The 16,499-nt window shown below is 41.8% G+C and overlaps 1 protein-coding gene across 1 annotated transcript in view; it reads right to left on the reverse strand.

Moving 5' to 3' along the window:
- The window catches only part of CDH13 (cadherin 13), a 1,084,595-nt gene that overhangs the window by 681,049 nt on the left and 387,047 nt on the right, over positions 1-16,499 (reverse strand). Inside the window, exon 3 of the mRNA XM_055413053.2 lies at positions 15,263-15,471. Within this exon, the coding sequence (XP_055269028.2) occupies positions 15,263-15,471 (209 nt within the window). The remainder of the gene's footprint in view (positions 1-15,262; positions 15,472-16,499) is intronic.

A 16,499-nucleotide genomic window follows, 5' to 3' on the forward strand; every position in this document is an offset into this window, starting at 1 on the left:
CACGGTAAGTAAAATGTCTCTGAAGGCAGATGAGACAGCATTCCAAAACTGTCAAGAGCTCTGTTGGGAATGTAAAGTGGTTCAGCTGCTTTGGAAAACATTTTGCTGGTTCCTCAAAAAGTTAAACATAGAGGTAATTCTATGTTTAACTTTTTGAGGAACCAGCAAAATGTTTTCCAAAGCAGCTGAGGGTGGGATGATTTGGGAGAATGGCATTGAAACATGTATATTATCATATGTGAAATGAATCACCAGTCCAGGTTCGACACATGATACAGGATGCGCGGGGCTGCTGCACGGGGATGACCTGGAGGGAGGATAAGGAGAGGAGGGAGGTGGGAAGGGGGTTCAAGAAGGGGAACACATATACACCCAGGGCGGGTTCATGTCAATATATGGCAAAACCAATATAATATTGTAAAGTAATTCAGTTCAGTTCAGTTCAGTCGCTCAGTCGTGTCCGACTCTCCGCGACCCCATGAATCACAGCACGCCAGGCCTCCCTGTCCATCACCAACTCCTGGAGTTCACTCAAACTCATGTCCACAGAGTCGGTTAGCCTCCAATAAAAAAAATAAATACTTTAAAAACCATAGTTGTGATGTGACAATAGAGAAGTCTACATCATAATAACTCCTTTAATGTAAAGAGTTGACTCACTGGAAAAGAGTCTGATGCTGGGAGGGATTGGGGGTGGGAGGAGAAGGGGACGACAGAGAATGAGATGGCTGGATGGCATCACTGACTCGATGGACATGAGTTTGAGTGAACTCTGGGAGTTGGTGATGGACAGGGAGGCCTGGCGTGCTGTGATTCATGGGGTCGCAAAGAGTCGGACACGACTGAGCGACTGAACTGAACTGAACTGAAGGTACAGAGTTTAGATTGATTCAGACTAATTCAGTCTAAGATTATATCTATACTCCCAATAAAACTTGAAAACAAAACAAACAAAAAAGAATTACCATATGACCTAGCAATCCTATTCCTACTTCTAGGTACAAACTCAAAAGGACTGAAAACTAGTACTGAAATTTAAGTGCCTGCATGTTTGTAGCAGCACTATTCACAACACTCAAAAGGTGGAAACAGCCTAAATGGCCATTGACGGATAAACAAACAAATGATGGTGTATCTAAACAGAGTACTTTTAGTCAATCCTAAAAAGAAATACTGTGATCATACATGCTACTGCATGAATGAACCTTAAAGGGATTATGCTAAGGGGAAGAAACCAATCAGAAAAGACCACATTTTATATGATTATATTTATATGAAATATCCTGAATGAGTAAATTCTCAGAAACAGAATGCAGAGCAGTTTTTTCCATGGAATCATATGCTTACCAAATATGAATGCTTTTTTTTTTTTTTTTGCAGGGGGCAGCAGGTAATAAAACATCTTGGAACCAGAGTTGGTGGTTGTATAACATCCTGAAAATATTAAATGCCACTGATATGTTCAAGCTAAATTGGTTAATTTTATAAGAGTTTCACCTCAATAAAATAAAAATTAAAATAAGTTGCCAAATGCTTCAGAGAATTCTGAAGGGCTGAGGGCTTAGGACTAAGAAAAAGTTTCAGGCAACCAGCTTTTTTCTTTCCACGATCTTCAGTTCAGTTCAGTCGCTCAGTCATGTCCAACTCTTTGCGACCCCATGAATCACAGCACTCCAGGCCTCCCTGTCCATCACCAACTCCCGGAGCTCACTCAAACTCATGTCCATCGAATCGGTGATGCCATCCAGCCGTCTCATTCTCTGTCGTCCCCTTCTCCTCCTGCCTCCAATCCCTCCCAGCATCAGTCTTTTCCAGTGAGTCAACTCTTCGCATGAGGTGGCCAAAGTATTGGAGTTTCAGCTTCAGCATCAGTCCTTCCAATGAACACCCAGGATTGATCTCCTTTAGAATGGACTGGTTGGATCTCCTTGCAGTCCAAGGGACTCTCAAGAGTCTTCTCCAGCACCACAGTTCAAAGGCATCAATTCTTCGGCGATCAGCTTTCTTCACAGTCCAACTCTCACATCCATACATGACCACTGGAAAAACCATAGCCTTGACTAGACGGACCTTGGTTGGCAAAGTAATATCTCTGCTTTTTAATATGCTATCTAGGTTGATCATAACTTTCCTTCCACGATCTTTAAGTGAGAGTAAATTTCAGCAAAATGTTGAGGGCAGGAGCCCCATCCTGGAGTATTAATATGTGAGTCTGTGATGGAATAGAGATGGTAAGTAAAGACTTTGCTTCCAGGGAGACTGGTGAAGGGAAGGGCAGTGATGACGGAGTGAAGTTGCCCTATAGAAGTCTGTTTCAACCTGGGGAGATGTGAGCATGTCTGAAGGCAGAGGGGAGGATTCGGAGAGGAGTAAACAACTGAAGGTGTAAAACAGGGAAGCACATGATAAGACAGAAACTGAAAGGAGCAGGTTCAAGGGCCCAAGTAAAGGGTCAGAAACAGAAGGAAGAGTTGTAGTTCTTCTGAGAGGGGAGGGAAAGATCAGAGGTGCGCAGAGGTGGAATAGGGAATCACAAAAGCTCAGGCTGGATGGCATAAACATCACAGCAGGAAGAAATGAAGGGCCAGCTGCAGAAAATAGCTGGCAGTGGGGTTGGGCCTACTGCTTAAGGTAAATGGAAGTCTTGGAGTGGTGCTGAAGTCATGAGCAATAAATTAAGTATGAAAAATCACAGAGTAGCAATAAAGGCAGGGACCTGTAGAGGGGAAGTTGCTGCAGTTCCATGATCATGAATGTCTCATCAACCAAGTCTTTTCACATCATGCCATTCTGTTATCCAGAATTTTTTTGGCCTATAGATGAGGCTAATTAATTGCCTAATTAATTTCAGTACATCCTTGTAGGTACTTGAGTCCCTTTTGAATCTTGAGTCTATCATCCAGTTAGGACCCAGAGCTGTGAAAGTTACAAATTAAAAACCATGTCTTTATATCTGCATCTCCATCATTGGGATGAACACAATCAGTTAGGGCCATTGACTGCATGCAGAAGCCATTTTTTAGTCTGACACAAATTATTTTTCAGGTCTTTTAGATGCAGCTATTCAATCTGAATCTACTAATATCCAGTGATAATATTCAGCTCATATTTCTCTATCTTGACAAAAAAAGGATAAAATGTTTTGATAAATGCTTTTTGAACAGTCTGAGTACAAAGCATGGCTCTGAAATATTCCAGTTGTATAACCATGGGCAAGTCACATATCTTTTCCATGTCTTACTCTATTCATCTGTAAAATGAAGATAATAGTACCTATTTCATAGGTTGCTGTAATGATTAAATGACTTAACGTAAGAAATACGCTTAGAGAGGTGCCTGGCACAGAATTTGAGCTAAATAAATGTTGGCTATGATCAGCATTATTAACATTAATATTCACTCCATCTCTGGCATTTGTTTAGTCATTCAGTAGGTATTTATTCAGTGCCTGGCATTACATTACGTGTTAGATTCATAGCAATGAACAATTCAGTCACAGTCCCTACCCTTATGGAAGCATATAATTTTACTTTACCTAGTAAACCAAAGCTAAAATTGTAAGGTTTATGTAGAATTTGAAATATATATATATAAGGGGACTTTCCAGGGTTTTTTGCATTTATTTTTCTTCAATTCAGTTTCTGGGTGTTTTTTTTTTTCTATGTAGAAAAAATTATTATACAAAGACCTGAATGAAAGAGGAAATCACAGCAAAATCAAGCAAATAAGACTGATGGTCATGCTCTTAAGGAGTAGACTTTTCTAACAAGGTCCAAATTGAATAACAGACAAATAAAAAAGCAGTCAAGCCTCAATTATCTGCATTAACTGGGGTTTGTGAGAATAGACAATGAAAGGAAAAAGATAATGCATCCTGATTTGCTGTCTTAAATTCCATGGCAGAGGCTAAAAAAAAAAAATAGTAGCATACAGGGGCATTTGGAATGAGAGTGATGATTGACAGGGGCGGTCTCTGGGAAAAGCCTAGTTATTCAAACCATTCTTTGGGTCTCTTGGAAAAACTACCATTGTTTATAGCTTTTTAACTTCAAAGGAAAGGAGTTGTAAAACGTTGTTGTCAACAGAAGCCCAATTTGCTTGATATGATGAAGGGGTTGGTTAACAATGCACAATTTTTGTCAAAAGGATTTGTCACACAAAGATAGGAAATTGAAGGAACCATCTTATTTCCATTAATGGCTGGGAGGCAGGAGAAACCACGTAGACAACAAGGGAAGGAGAAGCCCTCTCTTGAACGTCAGGTTCAGTTTCCCCTTACCGGTGGAAGAGGCAAGGAACAGTGAGGAAGACTCTATAACCTCCCCTTCTGGACTGGGAGAAGGTGGAGGGAAAGCACTGGGGTCAATGGAGTTAGAGCAATGTGCTCAGGTCACTGAAGGTTGCTTCTAATCCAGGAGGATACTTTTGAACTGTGGTTTGAAAGACAGTCTCACAGTTTTGAACCCCACTGGCCTTGAGTAGCCCTCTAATATTTGCATTTCTCTATTCCCTACAGAGGCTCTTTCTCCATTTAAAGATCTCTCCAACTGCCTATGTTCACCAGTATTTGGAGACTGGCAATTGTAAGAGTGTTAAGAGGCCATCTTTGTTAGCATTTGAAATTTCTCCGTCCATGTGTAAGTCTATTGATAAATCAAATTCTGAAACTGTATATGGGGTATTATTTAAAGTACTCTTTTGATATTTTATCTTTCTTTGCATGATAGAGAAAGAAGAGCAAGTGTTACCAAAATCTATTTCCTGAAAAAAAATTACTTTGACGACCACATACACGAAGTATTTGCTTTTTGATTGTTGCTATGTCTTGCCTTATGAGAAAGAAGCAATTCAGCAAATAAACATATCTGCCCTTGTTGTGGACCCTACTAGAATGTAGGCACTCCTGTTGTTATGTACTATTATCACTGTTATTATTTTTATGTAGCACCCCTAGGGGGCATGAACTAGAGGGTTTCTACTTCTGTTAACAGGAATAGAAACAAGACAAAATAAGCCCTGAGGAGGCTGGACCCTGGCTGCAGGTTCAAAGTGCTTCCTGTTTGTCTGTGTGATAGCTTAATATTTTGTCTTAAGGCTTTGTCTGAACAAGCAATTGAGTTGAGGATCAAACAGCATCAAAGTGTGGCCCAGAGGAGTTGCCACCCTGGCATCTACCACAGATCAATACCAGCCCATAGAAACCAACATGGGTGGAGAGAGGATATGGTTGGCTAGAACCACAATGCTCTTCTTTGTTTTGTTTTTTGCAGGTGCTCAGGATTCTCCCTTAAAAGTTTGGATGAAGACCATGTAATTTAATTAACCCATGTGCTTGGTTGAGGGAGACTGAATAAGTAATACATCCTTCAGTGTTCCTTTGCTACTGAGTTTTTAAAGTATCCAGACCAAAGAACTAAATGGAGACAATCCATGGTCTATATCAATCACTGTGTCCTCCTATCATTGAAAATTTGTTTGTTTTTTCAATCAGAATTGAGAACCAGAGTTCTACAGAGGAGCCTGGGAGACATTTACATTTGAAAATCTTGTGCTATTTTCATGCAGCTGTATTTCCAAAAGTTTTATTCATAAGGAAAGTTTTTCAAAAGTGTCATGACAACACAGGGCTCCAACTCCCAAAAATTTCCTTTGGATACTCAGTTAGTTTTACATGACTTTTAAAATTTCTAATCAGTTTGAAATTTGCCAACATTATTTCACCTCCAATAAGAGCAGCCATGCCAATTGGCAAAGACCATGGTGATTAGGTATCCCCATGTGCCAGACAAGAGGGGAGTTTAAACAAGAGATTAACACCCCAATATTTACACTTAGAATTCACTTGTAGTTCATTTATGGTAATAATAAAAGATAGGAGGCTAATATCTGAGAGACTAGAAAATTTCTGATGATTCCATATTCCTTTTACTTGCAAAGCCCCAAGCAACTGTTGGAATGCTAGCTGTGGGTAGAACACTGGACCTAGGGAATCACTGTGAATTTGAAGCTGAGGTGCCTCCTGAATTGCTCTACCACCTGTGGATGACATCTTCACTTTGTTTCCTGACTCATAAAACAAGAATAACACCATTGCTTCAAGCTCTTGCTGTGAGGATCAAATCTATATAACATATATGGAAATAAAGTTTTAAATTATAATTTAAAAAGTATAAATCTAAGACATTCTCCCTGGACTCTAGGACCATAAAAATCAATGAGATAAGTTTGAAACAAAGGAACTTTATTCTTAGAAACCTTGTGCTGGGAGCGGGGAGGTGGTTGGCAGTCAAGATGGCATAGTAGAAAGGCATGGGGTTAGCATATCTCTACAACTAGAGCACCTGCTAGGTGCTGGTGGGATCCTTGGACACCTAAGAGGACGGGTGGAACCCCTGTACGATCAGGTCAGACTTGAGAGAGGAGGAGGGAGGGAAGAAAAGTGGAGGTGGGATGGGACTGTACCCCAGATGGGATCTCGGGGAGGAGAGAGGTCCACATGCTTGAAGGGCCCCCTCAAGGCATGTGGACTGGTGGGAATGTGAGGGATGTTCGGAGGATGGGGGATTGGAGGAGTTTTTGCTCAGTTGTGCATTCATTTTTTATTTTCTAGACATGTTTTAATTTTCCTATGTCATTTCATAGTCTTTACAGTAGAATAGAAAAGCACTAGTTCTGTTGCAAATGTCAGCATTACTAAATTAGCAGGGACTATGTAGAATCAGAAGGCCTAGACCCAATTCCCAGTTCTGCCACTTGCTGACAGATAAGGACATTGACTAAATTAATCAGCATCTCTGAGCCTGGGCTACTTCTGTAGCTGCAAGGAAGGAACCAGATCATCAATGGCATAGGCTGGCTATGAAGATCAGAAGTAGAGGCACTTGTGAGAACATCTAAGACAATGTCCTGACATGTTGTAGGCCCCCAGCGAGGGTCCCCTTTCATTTCTCCTTCAAAATATATAAATATTTCAGCAGAATTCCATGGCAGCCCTGTCTCACTGATAGCACTTAAAACCCAGCTAATCTACATTGAGATGTGCTATAACTGTAAAATACATATTGCATTTCAAAGACTCAGTATAAAAAGAATATAAAAAATTATTAATAATATTCAAGCCATTACTTATTGAAATACCTTAGATAAGTTATAATATGTAATGGGTTTTATATAGGTTACAATAAATTTACATATATATAATACATATATACACACTTCAAAGGTATATCTGTATGGATATGGAGAGTATCTCTATCTATATGTATGCATATATATGTATGTATATATATGTATATATGTTATCTGTAGAGAGATATATCTACATGTGTGTATATATGTAGAAAGAGAAATAAAGGTATACTGTAGCCATGGAGAATATCTGTATACATATACCGATAAAGGTATATAGAGATATATCTATATAGAGACTATATCTACATCTATGAAATTTAATCTAATGTATATATTTGGTGTGTGTACATGTGTGTATTCCACTGGACCACACTGCTGTGCAACATAAAATCTTGAGTCTTCACAAGCCAATGAAGCTACTTTTCGTTATCTAGACTTTCTATGGGATCAGTTATTTTTCCCCAAGCATTTCAATTAAAATTAATCTTCAGAATATAGTTTTCTTAGATTCTGATCCACAAAGCAATCTGTTATCTACTTAAATTAATGAATCGAAGTATGTCTTTTATCTATATTTGAATAGTATCCTGGAGCTAAGAATCATAAACATAACAATTTAGTCGTGTGTCAAAATGTAACAGCCTAATACCCTATTCTAGGCCCAATTCTTGGATCTGTACCATAATTTTCGAGCTATATATTTTCCCCAATTTGGGTGACAGTTAAATGGATACTAATTTTCCTTAATAGTAGCTGGGGAGGCGTTTGCCTTGAACAGTGCTACTTTGCAGGTTTTTGAAGTTATCACACTTGTTAAATCAGAGCATATTAAGTATCTACAGCTCTAACTCCTCATTTCTTTATGGCCACAGTAAATGCACAGATTGGTTCTTCACCATGGTGATTATAAAACATATTTCATGGGAGCAAGATCAATACCATTGTCCAACTCAACAGTCTCCAAGCCCCTCCCAGTCAGTGTAATAATATGTCAGTGTGATAATACCTGGAGACAAGACTATTATTTTCACCATAAGTTAGTCACTCTCATTCTCAGAGATGCTTTAAACTAATGAAGTCAAGTTGCATGGATGCAGTGTGACAGGTACTTTAGAGGTTACAAGGTATCATAGCCAAAATATAAATGGTTGGCTCAGGGACAATAAAAACTAGAGTAACAAAGGTGCAAAATATATTTGTTTAAAAAGTGTGAGATTAGGAAAATGGAAAAAATATGAATCAGTGACAACTCACTGGGTACTTCAGTTAAGAATAAACAATTTGTGATTAAGAATACTCTGCTAGCACTGGGTTAGGTACAATATATATTTTTATACTTTCACATATCCCATTAAGCATCTACAAGGCCAGGGTATCACTGTATGAACGAGAAAACCAAAATCCAAAGGAGCTAGGTGACTTTTCAGTGTCATATGTCTGGTAAGTAATAGGGGTATGATTAAATCCCAATTTGGAGTCATTCCAGGTCTCCATTAATATCATCCACAACAATTCAGCTAAATGTCTCAGAGCACATGCATAGGCAAAACAGACAGGCACTCAGCCACTGCTTCTGAGCCTCTGGACTCACCATTCTAAGAGGTACTTTTCGAATGGAACCCTAAGATTCTGCAAAGCAGTGCATTTAAAAGGTGTAATCCCCCTGAGGGTCAAGATACATAATTAACAGCAATATTAATACTGGCTTATGATCAGTTGATGACATAATTTGTCATTTTAAACACTAAAAATAAAAATAACTCTTTCTCCCAAGTTGTTCCTTCCTCTGATTGCTCCTTTAATTTTACATTTTTTTGGGGGGGAACTCTTTCCATCATAATTCTTGGAACTGGATTAGGAGCCAAACTTGTGTCTTTTAAATTGCATGTTTATAGTGGTAATGATTAAACATTGTAAACAAGCCTTGAATTTTGCCTTTTCAATTTCTGTCATAACTTTCTGTTTATCTTATTTTTAAAATGGGTTTTTTAAATGACCACAAAAGGGGGGAAATAATTTTTTTGCATTAATTTAAGCAACTTAAGAGACCAGCTTTCCTTTAATGAAGATACCAAGCATTGACTTCCAGTTAAGAAGTCTAAATTGTTTAATTAACTTCTATATACTGCCAAGTCTTTTGATGCTTGTTAAGTGAACCCACAGGAATAAACAATCCTCACTTGCAAGTTTAGTCAGTGTTTCACATAAAGTGGGCAGCTGAGGAGTGGGAGTGGTGAAGATTTAAGTTCATTTATCATCTTGAATTCTCTAGGTTGTAGAAGTGATAGCATTTGGTCACGCTGGAACAGGGGAAGGAATGGGTTTTCTGATTTTGCTTGGCTCATTCATTGTGCATGCATTACAGTCTGATTCTGATGATATGATGAGGAGGACTAACAGGTTTTTTCATGGCACTTACTTTGTGCCTGGCACTGTTCTAAATACTTTGCATATACTTATTCATTTAATCCTCACGACGGTTCTGTGAAGTTGATATTATTATAAGCCCATTCTATAGCTGAGGGACCTAGAGCAGAGGTGCAAGCCTGGTACTGGGAACCATGACAAGGCTTCCAGCTCCAGGCAGTGTTCCCAGCCTCCACGCATGGAAGCCAGGGCCCTGAGTTAAGGAGCTCGGGAGTGATGTGAAAACAAACACAGGTAAATGAGACGGCTAGAGTTTACTGCTATGATGGGGGAGAGGCAGGCAGGGCTTTCTGAAGAGCATGGAGGAAAAGTCACTTTACTAGCCGGGTTGACAGAGAGGTATCCCTGAAGAAGGGAAATCTCGGCAGGTTCAGAAGTTTCAGAAGAGTCAGTCCTGCCGAGTGGTACTGGCCATGGAGCAGCTGGGGCCATGGCTAGCAGGCTATAACCTAGACAGAGGATCTGGAGGAAGAGCTCGGCCAGCTCAAGAAACCACACGTGGTTTGGTATTGGGAGGGGAGGGCAGATTTCAATGCAGGGAATGGTATGAAGGGAGGGGCTCAATCTACTCATGTGTTTATTCAGGGGGTATTTACTGAACACCAACTACTGCCCACACTGTGCCGGGTGCTGAGGACAGATCAGTGGACACCCCAAGAAGGAAGCAAGGAAAGAAGGGAGTGGGGGCATGGGCAGGGAGGTAGAAAGGAAACAGACTAACTCCTGCCTTTGGCGAGCTTGCAGTCTTCTCAGAGAGCCGGATTTGAAATACTTAAACAAGGAAGCAAACGTTTAGTTAGCAATGGAGAAGATGGCCAGGGAGGAAGAGAACAGGTGCTAGAAATGAGACTAGCAGAGGAGACCTTCCTTTGGTACCAGGGAGTGCTCTTAGAGGAAGTAACATTTCAGCAGGTCAAGCCACTTAAAAATGAGAAGGAATCTGACCTGAAGGAAGGCTGCAGACATCAGGCTAGACTGTAAAGGACATTTTCAACATATATATAAAGACTTCAGAATTCATCCCATAGGCCAGATACCCTGATGGGAAGTAAGAGCCCATTAAGCAGAAGAGTAATCTGATTAGCTTTGCATTGATACCCTAGGCTGGGGGCAGGGAAGCCTGATTCAAGTAGTAGTAGTCTGTGGCCCCCACAACTCTACCATCTGTTACAAGCATACTTCCTGCTTTGCTCATGAGACCCAGCTGTCTGGGTCACAAGAATCTAAATTCTACAGATGCTTAGAGCATGAAACTCACTCTTTAAGGTGAAGTTGGTAAGTACAATCTCTTTAGCTCCCAAACTTAATTCAAAATAAATTCCTACAAGCTCTGTGAAGTTTCCCAGCCTGTCTTTATTGAGTTTTTAATTGATGTCAGAATTCAGTGCCATAATCTACAGTTGTGGAAGCTACAAACTCTTAAATTAGAAATACATAAATAAATAAGTGGCATTTCCCCCGCAGACTTGAAACATGTAATTGAGGTTGATGAGTCCCATTTACACAGCCCGTAAAGACAACTCCATCCAAGATGCAAAAGTAATGAAACACACAGTTTTTCCATGTAAACCTTTGGAGCTCTATGTTCAAGGTAAAAATAACAAACTAATTAATAAGTAAGTAAATGGAAGCAAACACTCTGCTGTCTTCATGTTCACCACTGCTAGGTAGCAAGCAACAGTGGATTTGGTGTGGGCAAGCTACAGTTTCATCCAGACGTACTCTTGTGAGTCAAGTTCATGGTCACATTCCATGGTTTAGGAAATACCTTTGTGCACATATGGTTATCTCAGCCCCCTCCTTAACTGTCCCCCTTGGCTGTCAAAATGAAACTGCTCCTCCAGCCACACAGATCTAAGATGATCTTACACAGGTCAGGGAGGCACTAACTTCTGGGCAATCCATTAACAATGCAGCAACAGCTTGAGCATCTATAACTAAACCACAATTAACAATCAGACTTCATAGATTTGGGCTATAGGCTTTCCTGTGAAACAGGATCACAGGAAGCAGGCAAGATGAGAGAAGCACATTCTTACATTCTTTTATTAAGGAATTGCTGGGCTCCAGTTACTACAGCTGAATTGGGCTTCAGTGGGGTTGCATTTGTCTTAGAGACTCCGTCCTTCCCTGACACAGTGATGTGAAGCCAGCCACTGTGATGTCTCTCCTGTCTCGGTTGTGCTGGGTGCCCCAATGCCCTTGTTTCTCTCTTCGGCCTCACTTTGTCCTTCCACCCCTAATCTCCAGTTTCTGTGTCATGGCCTTAGCAAGGACGTTTTGCCCACAATTCCTTATCCTTTCTCAAAAGGTTCTAAAATAATGCCACTGATGGGACATGTCACCTGCTGTCTGGTGCTGTGCCCAATGGAGCACTCCTGCGATTGAGATCCTATTCTTATTTATCCCTATTTCACAGATGAGAATGTAGAAGTTGAGGGAAGTGAGTGGCTTGCCCAAAGTCATGTAAACATAAGTGATGGAGCAGAAATTTGAACCCACTTAAGTTTGACACCAAAGTCAAAGCCCTACTACTATGCTATTTTTCCCCCAGGTGTTACCTAGAGACCCAACCCTGCCCCTATCCAGATGTCCCCAGGACCTGCCAACTCAAACACATCCAAGCTGGACTATTCACCTTTCCCAAGCACTCTTCCCCTGACTGGTGAAATCCATCTTCATCCTCCTAGGCTAGACAACTCGACTCATTGGGATGCTGGGTCTTGGCTCTGTTTTCCTTCAAACCACACCTTCCATTGGTTGTCTTCCCCCCATTGCTACTATACTGCTCTAACTCATGCCCTCATCTTTGGACCCATGGGAAGCTACCCAGGTGGCACAGTTTGCTGGCGAGCAAAGTGGCAGAAGGAGAATGGGTGGAGAGGCCAGAGTCTCAATCTTGTTTCTGCCAACCGCAAGCAAGGGGATATTGGACAAGTTCTCACATCTGTGGGAAGGGAGTACGATTAGCAGCCTCACAGGGAGGTTGGGAGGGTTAGAAATAGCACATTAAAGCAGACCTTGGGATGCACACACTCATAAGAGTCCCGCTAAGGAGTACAAGCTCTCACTCATCTCTCTGTGCCTCAGTTACCCTAGTCTGTAAGATGAGGGCAGCAGCATGGCCTCAGAGGTGGTGGGGGAATTAGACGAATCAGTATCTGTGGTCCATGAGGGCAGCACCCAGCACGCAGTGAGTACCAAGCAAGCACTGGCTGTCCTCACCAGCCCTCCTCCCCCTTCTCCAAAGGCAGAGAGCAGCCAGCACCATCGCCTCCCTATTGGTACTTAATCATACATGGTCACTTTCTCTCCCCAGGCAGGAGCTGGGCTTACTCTTGTACTCAATGCTTTCCTTCTCTAGCTGGCCTGCTGCACCATACACAGTAGGGCTTCAAAAATACTAACTGGGTATCTAATAAGAACGGTGCTTTCCTTAGAGGGATTCTCTGGCTAGCTATTTTATTTTCCTAGCCTTGTCTCTTTCGTTTTTCTTTTTTTTATTTTTTGAACCTTTATATTATGGACACATCTGGGCAACTTCACAAGGCTGATTTTCAAATCTCATAAAATTACTGGAGGTGGGAGGTAAATGCCCATTCTGCTGGAGTTGGGCAAACTGGCATAGCAGCCTCCCCCGTACTTGACAAGAAGCAAACAATAGCAACCAATCTTTGTGGACAGTGTGTTCAGACAGAGACAAATAGGAGATGGCCAGGGCTCCAAGGAGGTGGACTTCTAGAAGGGGTTCTTTCTGGGACTCACATGACCAGCTCTACATGGCTGAGTCTCTTGGTAACAATCCCAGGACTCTAAGCCCAGCAAGGTGAAGTTTTGTCCTAGGAAATGTCTCAAATCCCATCTGCTCTGCTTGGAGCTAAATATGACACTGTCTTTTCTAGATTTAGAGATGAGCTGTCAATCACAATGAACAATGGTCATCTAACTTCATTCTATCCCACATGCAAAACCCCCTTCTGTGAATCTCTGTACCATTTACTTGTTCCCAAGAAGCATTTTGTACTGCACATCCTGGCAGTTGTGTTGCTAGGCATGCAGAAGTCATTTATATCATGAGTTAGCTGCTGTAAAAATGACCATGGTGAAGTGAGAGATAAACTCTATTTTGTGGTGCCAGTGAGTTCCCACACTGGTATGTGTTCACCAACATCCTGTTTTCTTTTGAGAACAACAGTGGCACACTGTGGATTCACGTTTAGTTTCTACCCACGCTTAACACACAGATTCACAGATACGAGGAATTATGGAGTATTTCCAATCCAGGGACACCAAATATATTCCAGCCCTAGAAACATCTCTAAGTGATCAATGGATAGTAGCTTTCAGAAGTACTGTCTTGGGAGAGATACCCAGGTCAAGCAGGGTGATTAGTAATATCTGCAACGTGTATGGTGGTGGAGTAGGGCAGCACAGATGCCGCTTACTTGCCATTGCAGACTGTTTAACCCCTCTCATCTGCAGATAAGGAAGTTACGTGACTCTTTCAAGATCATACAGGCAGTGTTGGCAGGAGAGCAGCACTAACGATGCCATTTGTACTGCCTCTGCTCCCCAGCTGTGGGATTGGTGTTCACTCCACCACTAAACAAAATTAGCAGATGAAGCAGAGTTACGGGGACTATGACAGATGGAGAATAGCAGTGGGAATCATAGGCTTTGATAAAGTGGGTAAGAGCAGGCCAGCAGCAGGTAGGAGAAAAGGCTAGTCCAGTCACACCAAGCTAGGGACACACCATTATTATTATAATTATTTTGCCAGGGTCTTGCTGTGTGTCTTCCCTTTCTTTAATTGAGAAAGCCACAGTGTCTCTGAGCTCCTGGTGAAGAAGTAAGTAAATCCATAGTAACCTAATGTCCCTGGATGACACAATCAGGAAGCCTGAAGAACAGTTTGTGGCATTCCTAAAGTCACACGTGTGCAGGGGCAGAGATCTTCATACAGGTGCCTGTAGAAGGGAATGGACACCAGTGCATGGCAAAGGAGCAGCACCACATGTCATGGTTGCCTCACACACAACTCTCGTGTGAGACTCAGCTCTCATCCACACAACCTCCATTTCCCTTTCTTAGATGACAGCATCGTAATTTGCGTAACTAACTCTTTCATTCTCAGTCTGTATATTTTAGGTGGGGCTGAACTCATCCTGATTTCAGGACAAGGCACGTGCCTCAGGCTTAGCCAACTAGAGTGTCAGGATCCAACTGTCATAGAAACTGAATCAGGGATGGGGGCATGCTCTGAGGAGAGCCAGTGAGACTTGGTTTCAAGCTTGGGTTGGCAGTATAGGAAGAGATGCTCTTTGAGATGACTTCAGACTGGGAAGATGACGTGAAGCTGCTAAGACCACACCAGGAAGCAGGAAGGGCTGTGACTGTCTACAAGCGAAGTCAGTGGAAGTAAAGCGGAATCACAAATGGAGAAGGACCAAAGCTAAAGTCATCATTTGGGCATGGATGCACAGCCATATTAGCAGGCAAAGCTATCCCTGAGGTCTCTGTCACATGACCCAATCAGTTTCCCTAGTCACGCTGTTTTTTTTTTTTTTTTTGACTTAGGTTTCTATTATTTGCAAACAACAAAAGGACTCTTGACCAATAATTAGCCAAAGAACCATTTTCCACATAAGACACACAAATCTCAGTGTTCCTTCTTGGACCAACGTATCCTAAGTGGTTACATTACCTGCAAGGAGCCCTGGATGTCTTTCCCTCCAACAATCATGAGTTCTGCCATGTCTTCTGCATGGGGAGTCCGGGCATGTACGAATAGAGTCTTGCCCACTGCAGTTATGTTTCTCAGGGCGACTAAGCTGCCATCGTTGTTCACCTTGAAATATGGGCTTGAGACCTCATAGTGCAGCTTGTCATTTCCCTTGCAGTCACTGAAGGTCACTGGCAAAAACAAAACAAATGAACAGAAACAGAAGGAGTGTGAGTAGGATGGGAAGTTTAATGCTGGAGCTGTCTTTGACCATTAAATATGACTTACCACTCTGCACCCCAGATCCACGAGTGCTGCCCCTCACCCACTGCACCCTCTTGTGGCCTCATGGCCTTGACTGTGCAGAAGACTCCACTCAGTCAAGACTTCCTTAATCACCTCCCATGTCCCAGGCAGGTGCTAAGCCTTTTAATGCACAAAGAGAACCTCTTCCCTGGTTCCATACTGGGAGCAGAAGATATTGCAGACAAGGCTGGGAACTGAAACAGAAGGCCCCTTGTCACCTCTCCAGCAGTGGAGATAGGTAGGAAATGAAGGACTCAGCCATAGCCTCCCCTTAGTTCCCCAGGCTCTATGTACAACCATTAATGACAGCATTTAGCCCCCTGTGCTCAACTTTCACTTAGCTCTTTGGTGAAGTCAGGGGTAGTGCCTTTTCTTCCCTCAGAATCCCTATAAAGCTTTGCATAGCTGCTAAATAATGGTTGGGATCTGTGTGTGAGTGTTGAATGAAGTTTTGACAAAAAACAGTTATGACTTAGCATTTACGGAGTGGCATCTGAGTGCCAGGCTCTGTCATAAGGACTGTACATTCAGTCTCTCCTTTTAGTCTCACAACCATTCTAATTTACAGCAGCATTTCCCAGGTTTATTTTTATTATCTCCCCCGACCCACAAGTGTTTTTAGATATTGTTGCCTAATTGTCACCATTCTCATGCATTGTCAGTGTCATAGATCTATTGTATATCTGTTTATTTACTGCATGTATATCTTTACTCTACACACACATACAAAGTACAATTGTTTGTCTTTCTCCCAAGAACCTGTGTCACCCCTTTGGTGACATAGAGCCCCACTGAGAATGCACAATCTACACACATCATTTCCATACTATGGGAGGAAAGACTGAGCCTTGGAGAGACTGACTAACATGCTCAAGACCACACACCCAGAAAAGGCAGACACCTGTTCTCAGGC

Source organism: Moschus berezovskii, chromosome 22 (genome assembly GCF_049115385.1).
Source record: "Moschus berezovskii isolate FMDL1 chromosome 22, NW_MosBer_1.0, whole genome shotgun sequence".
NCBI lineage: Eukaryota > Metazoa > Chordata > Mammalia > Artiodactyla > Moschidae > Moschus > Moschus berezovskii.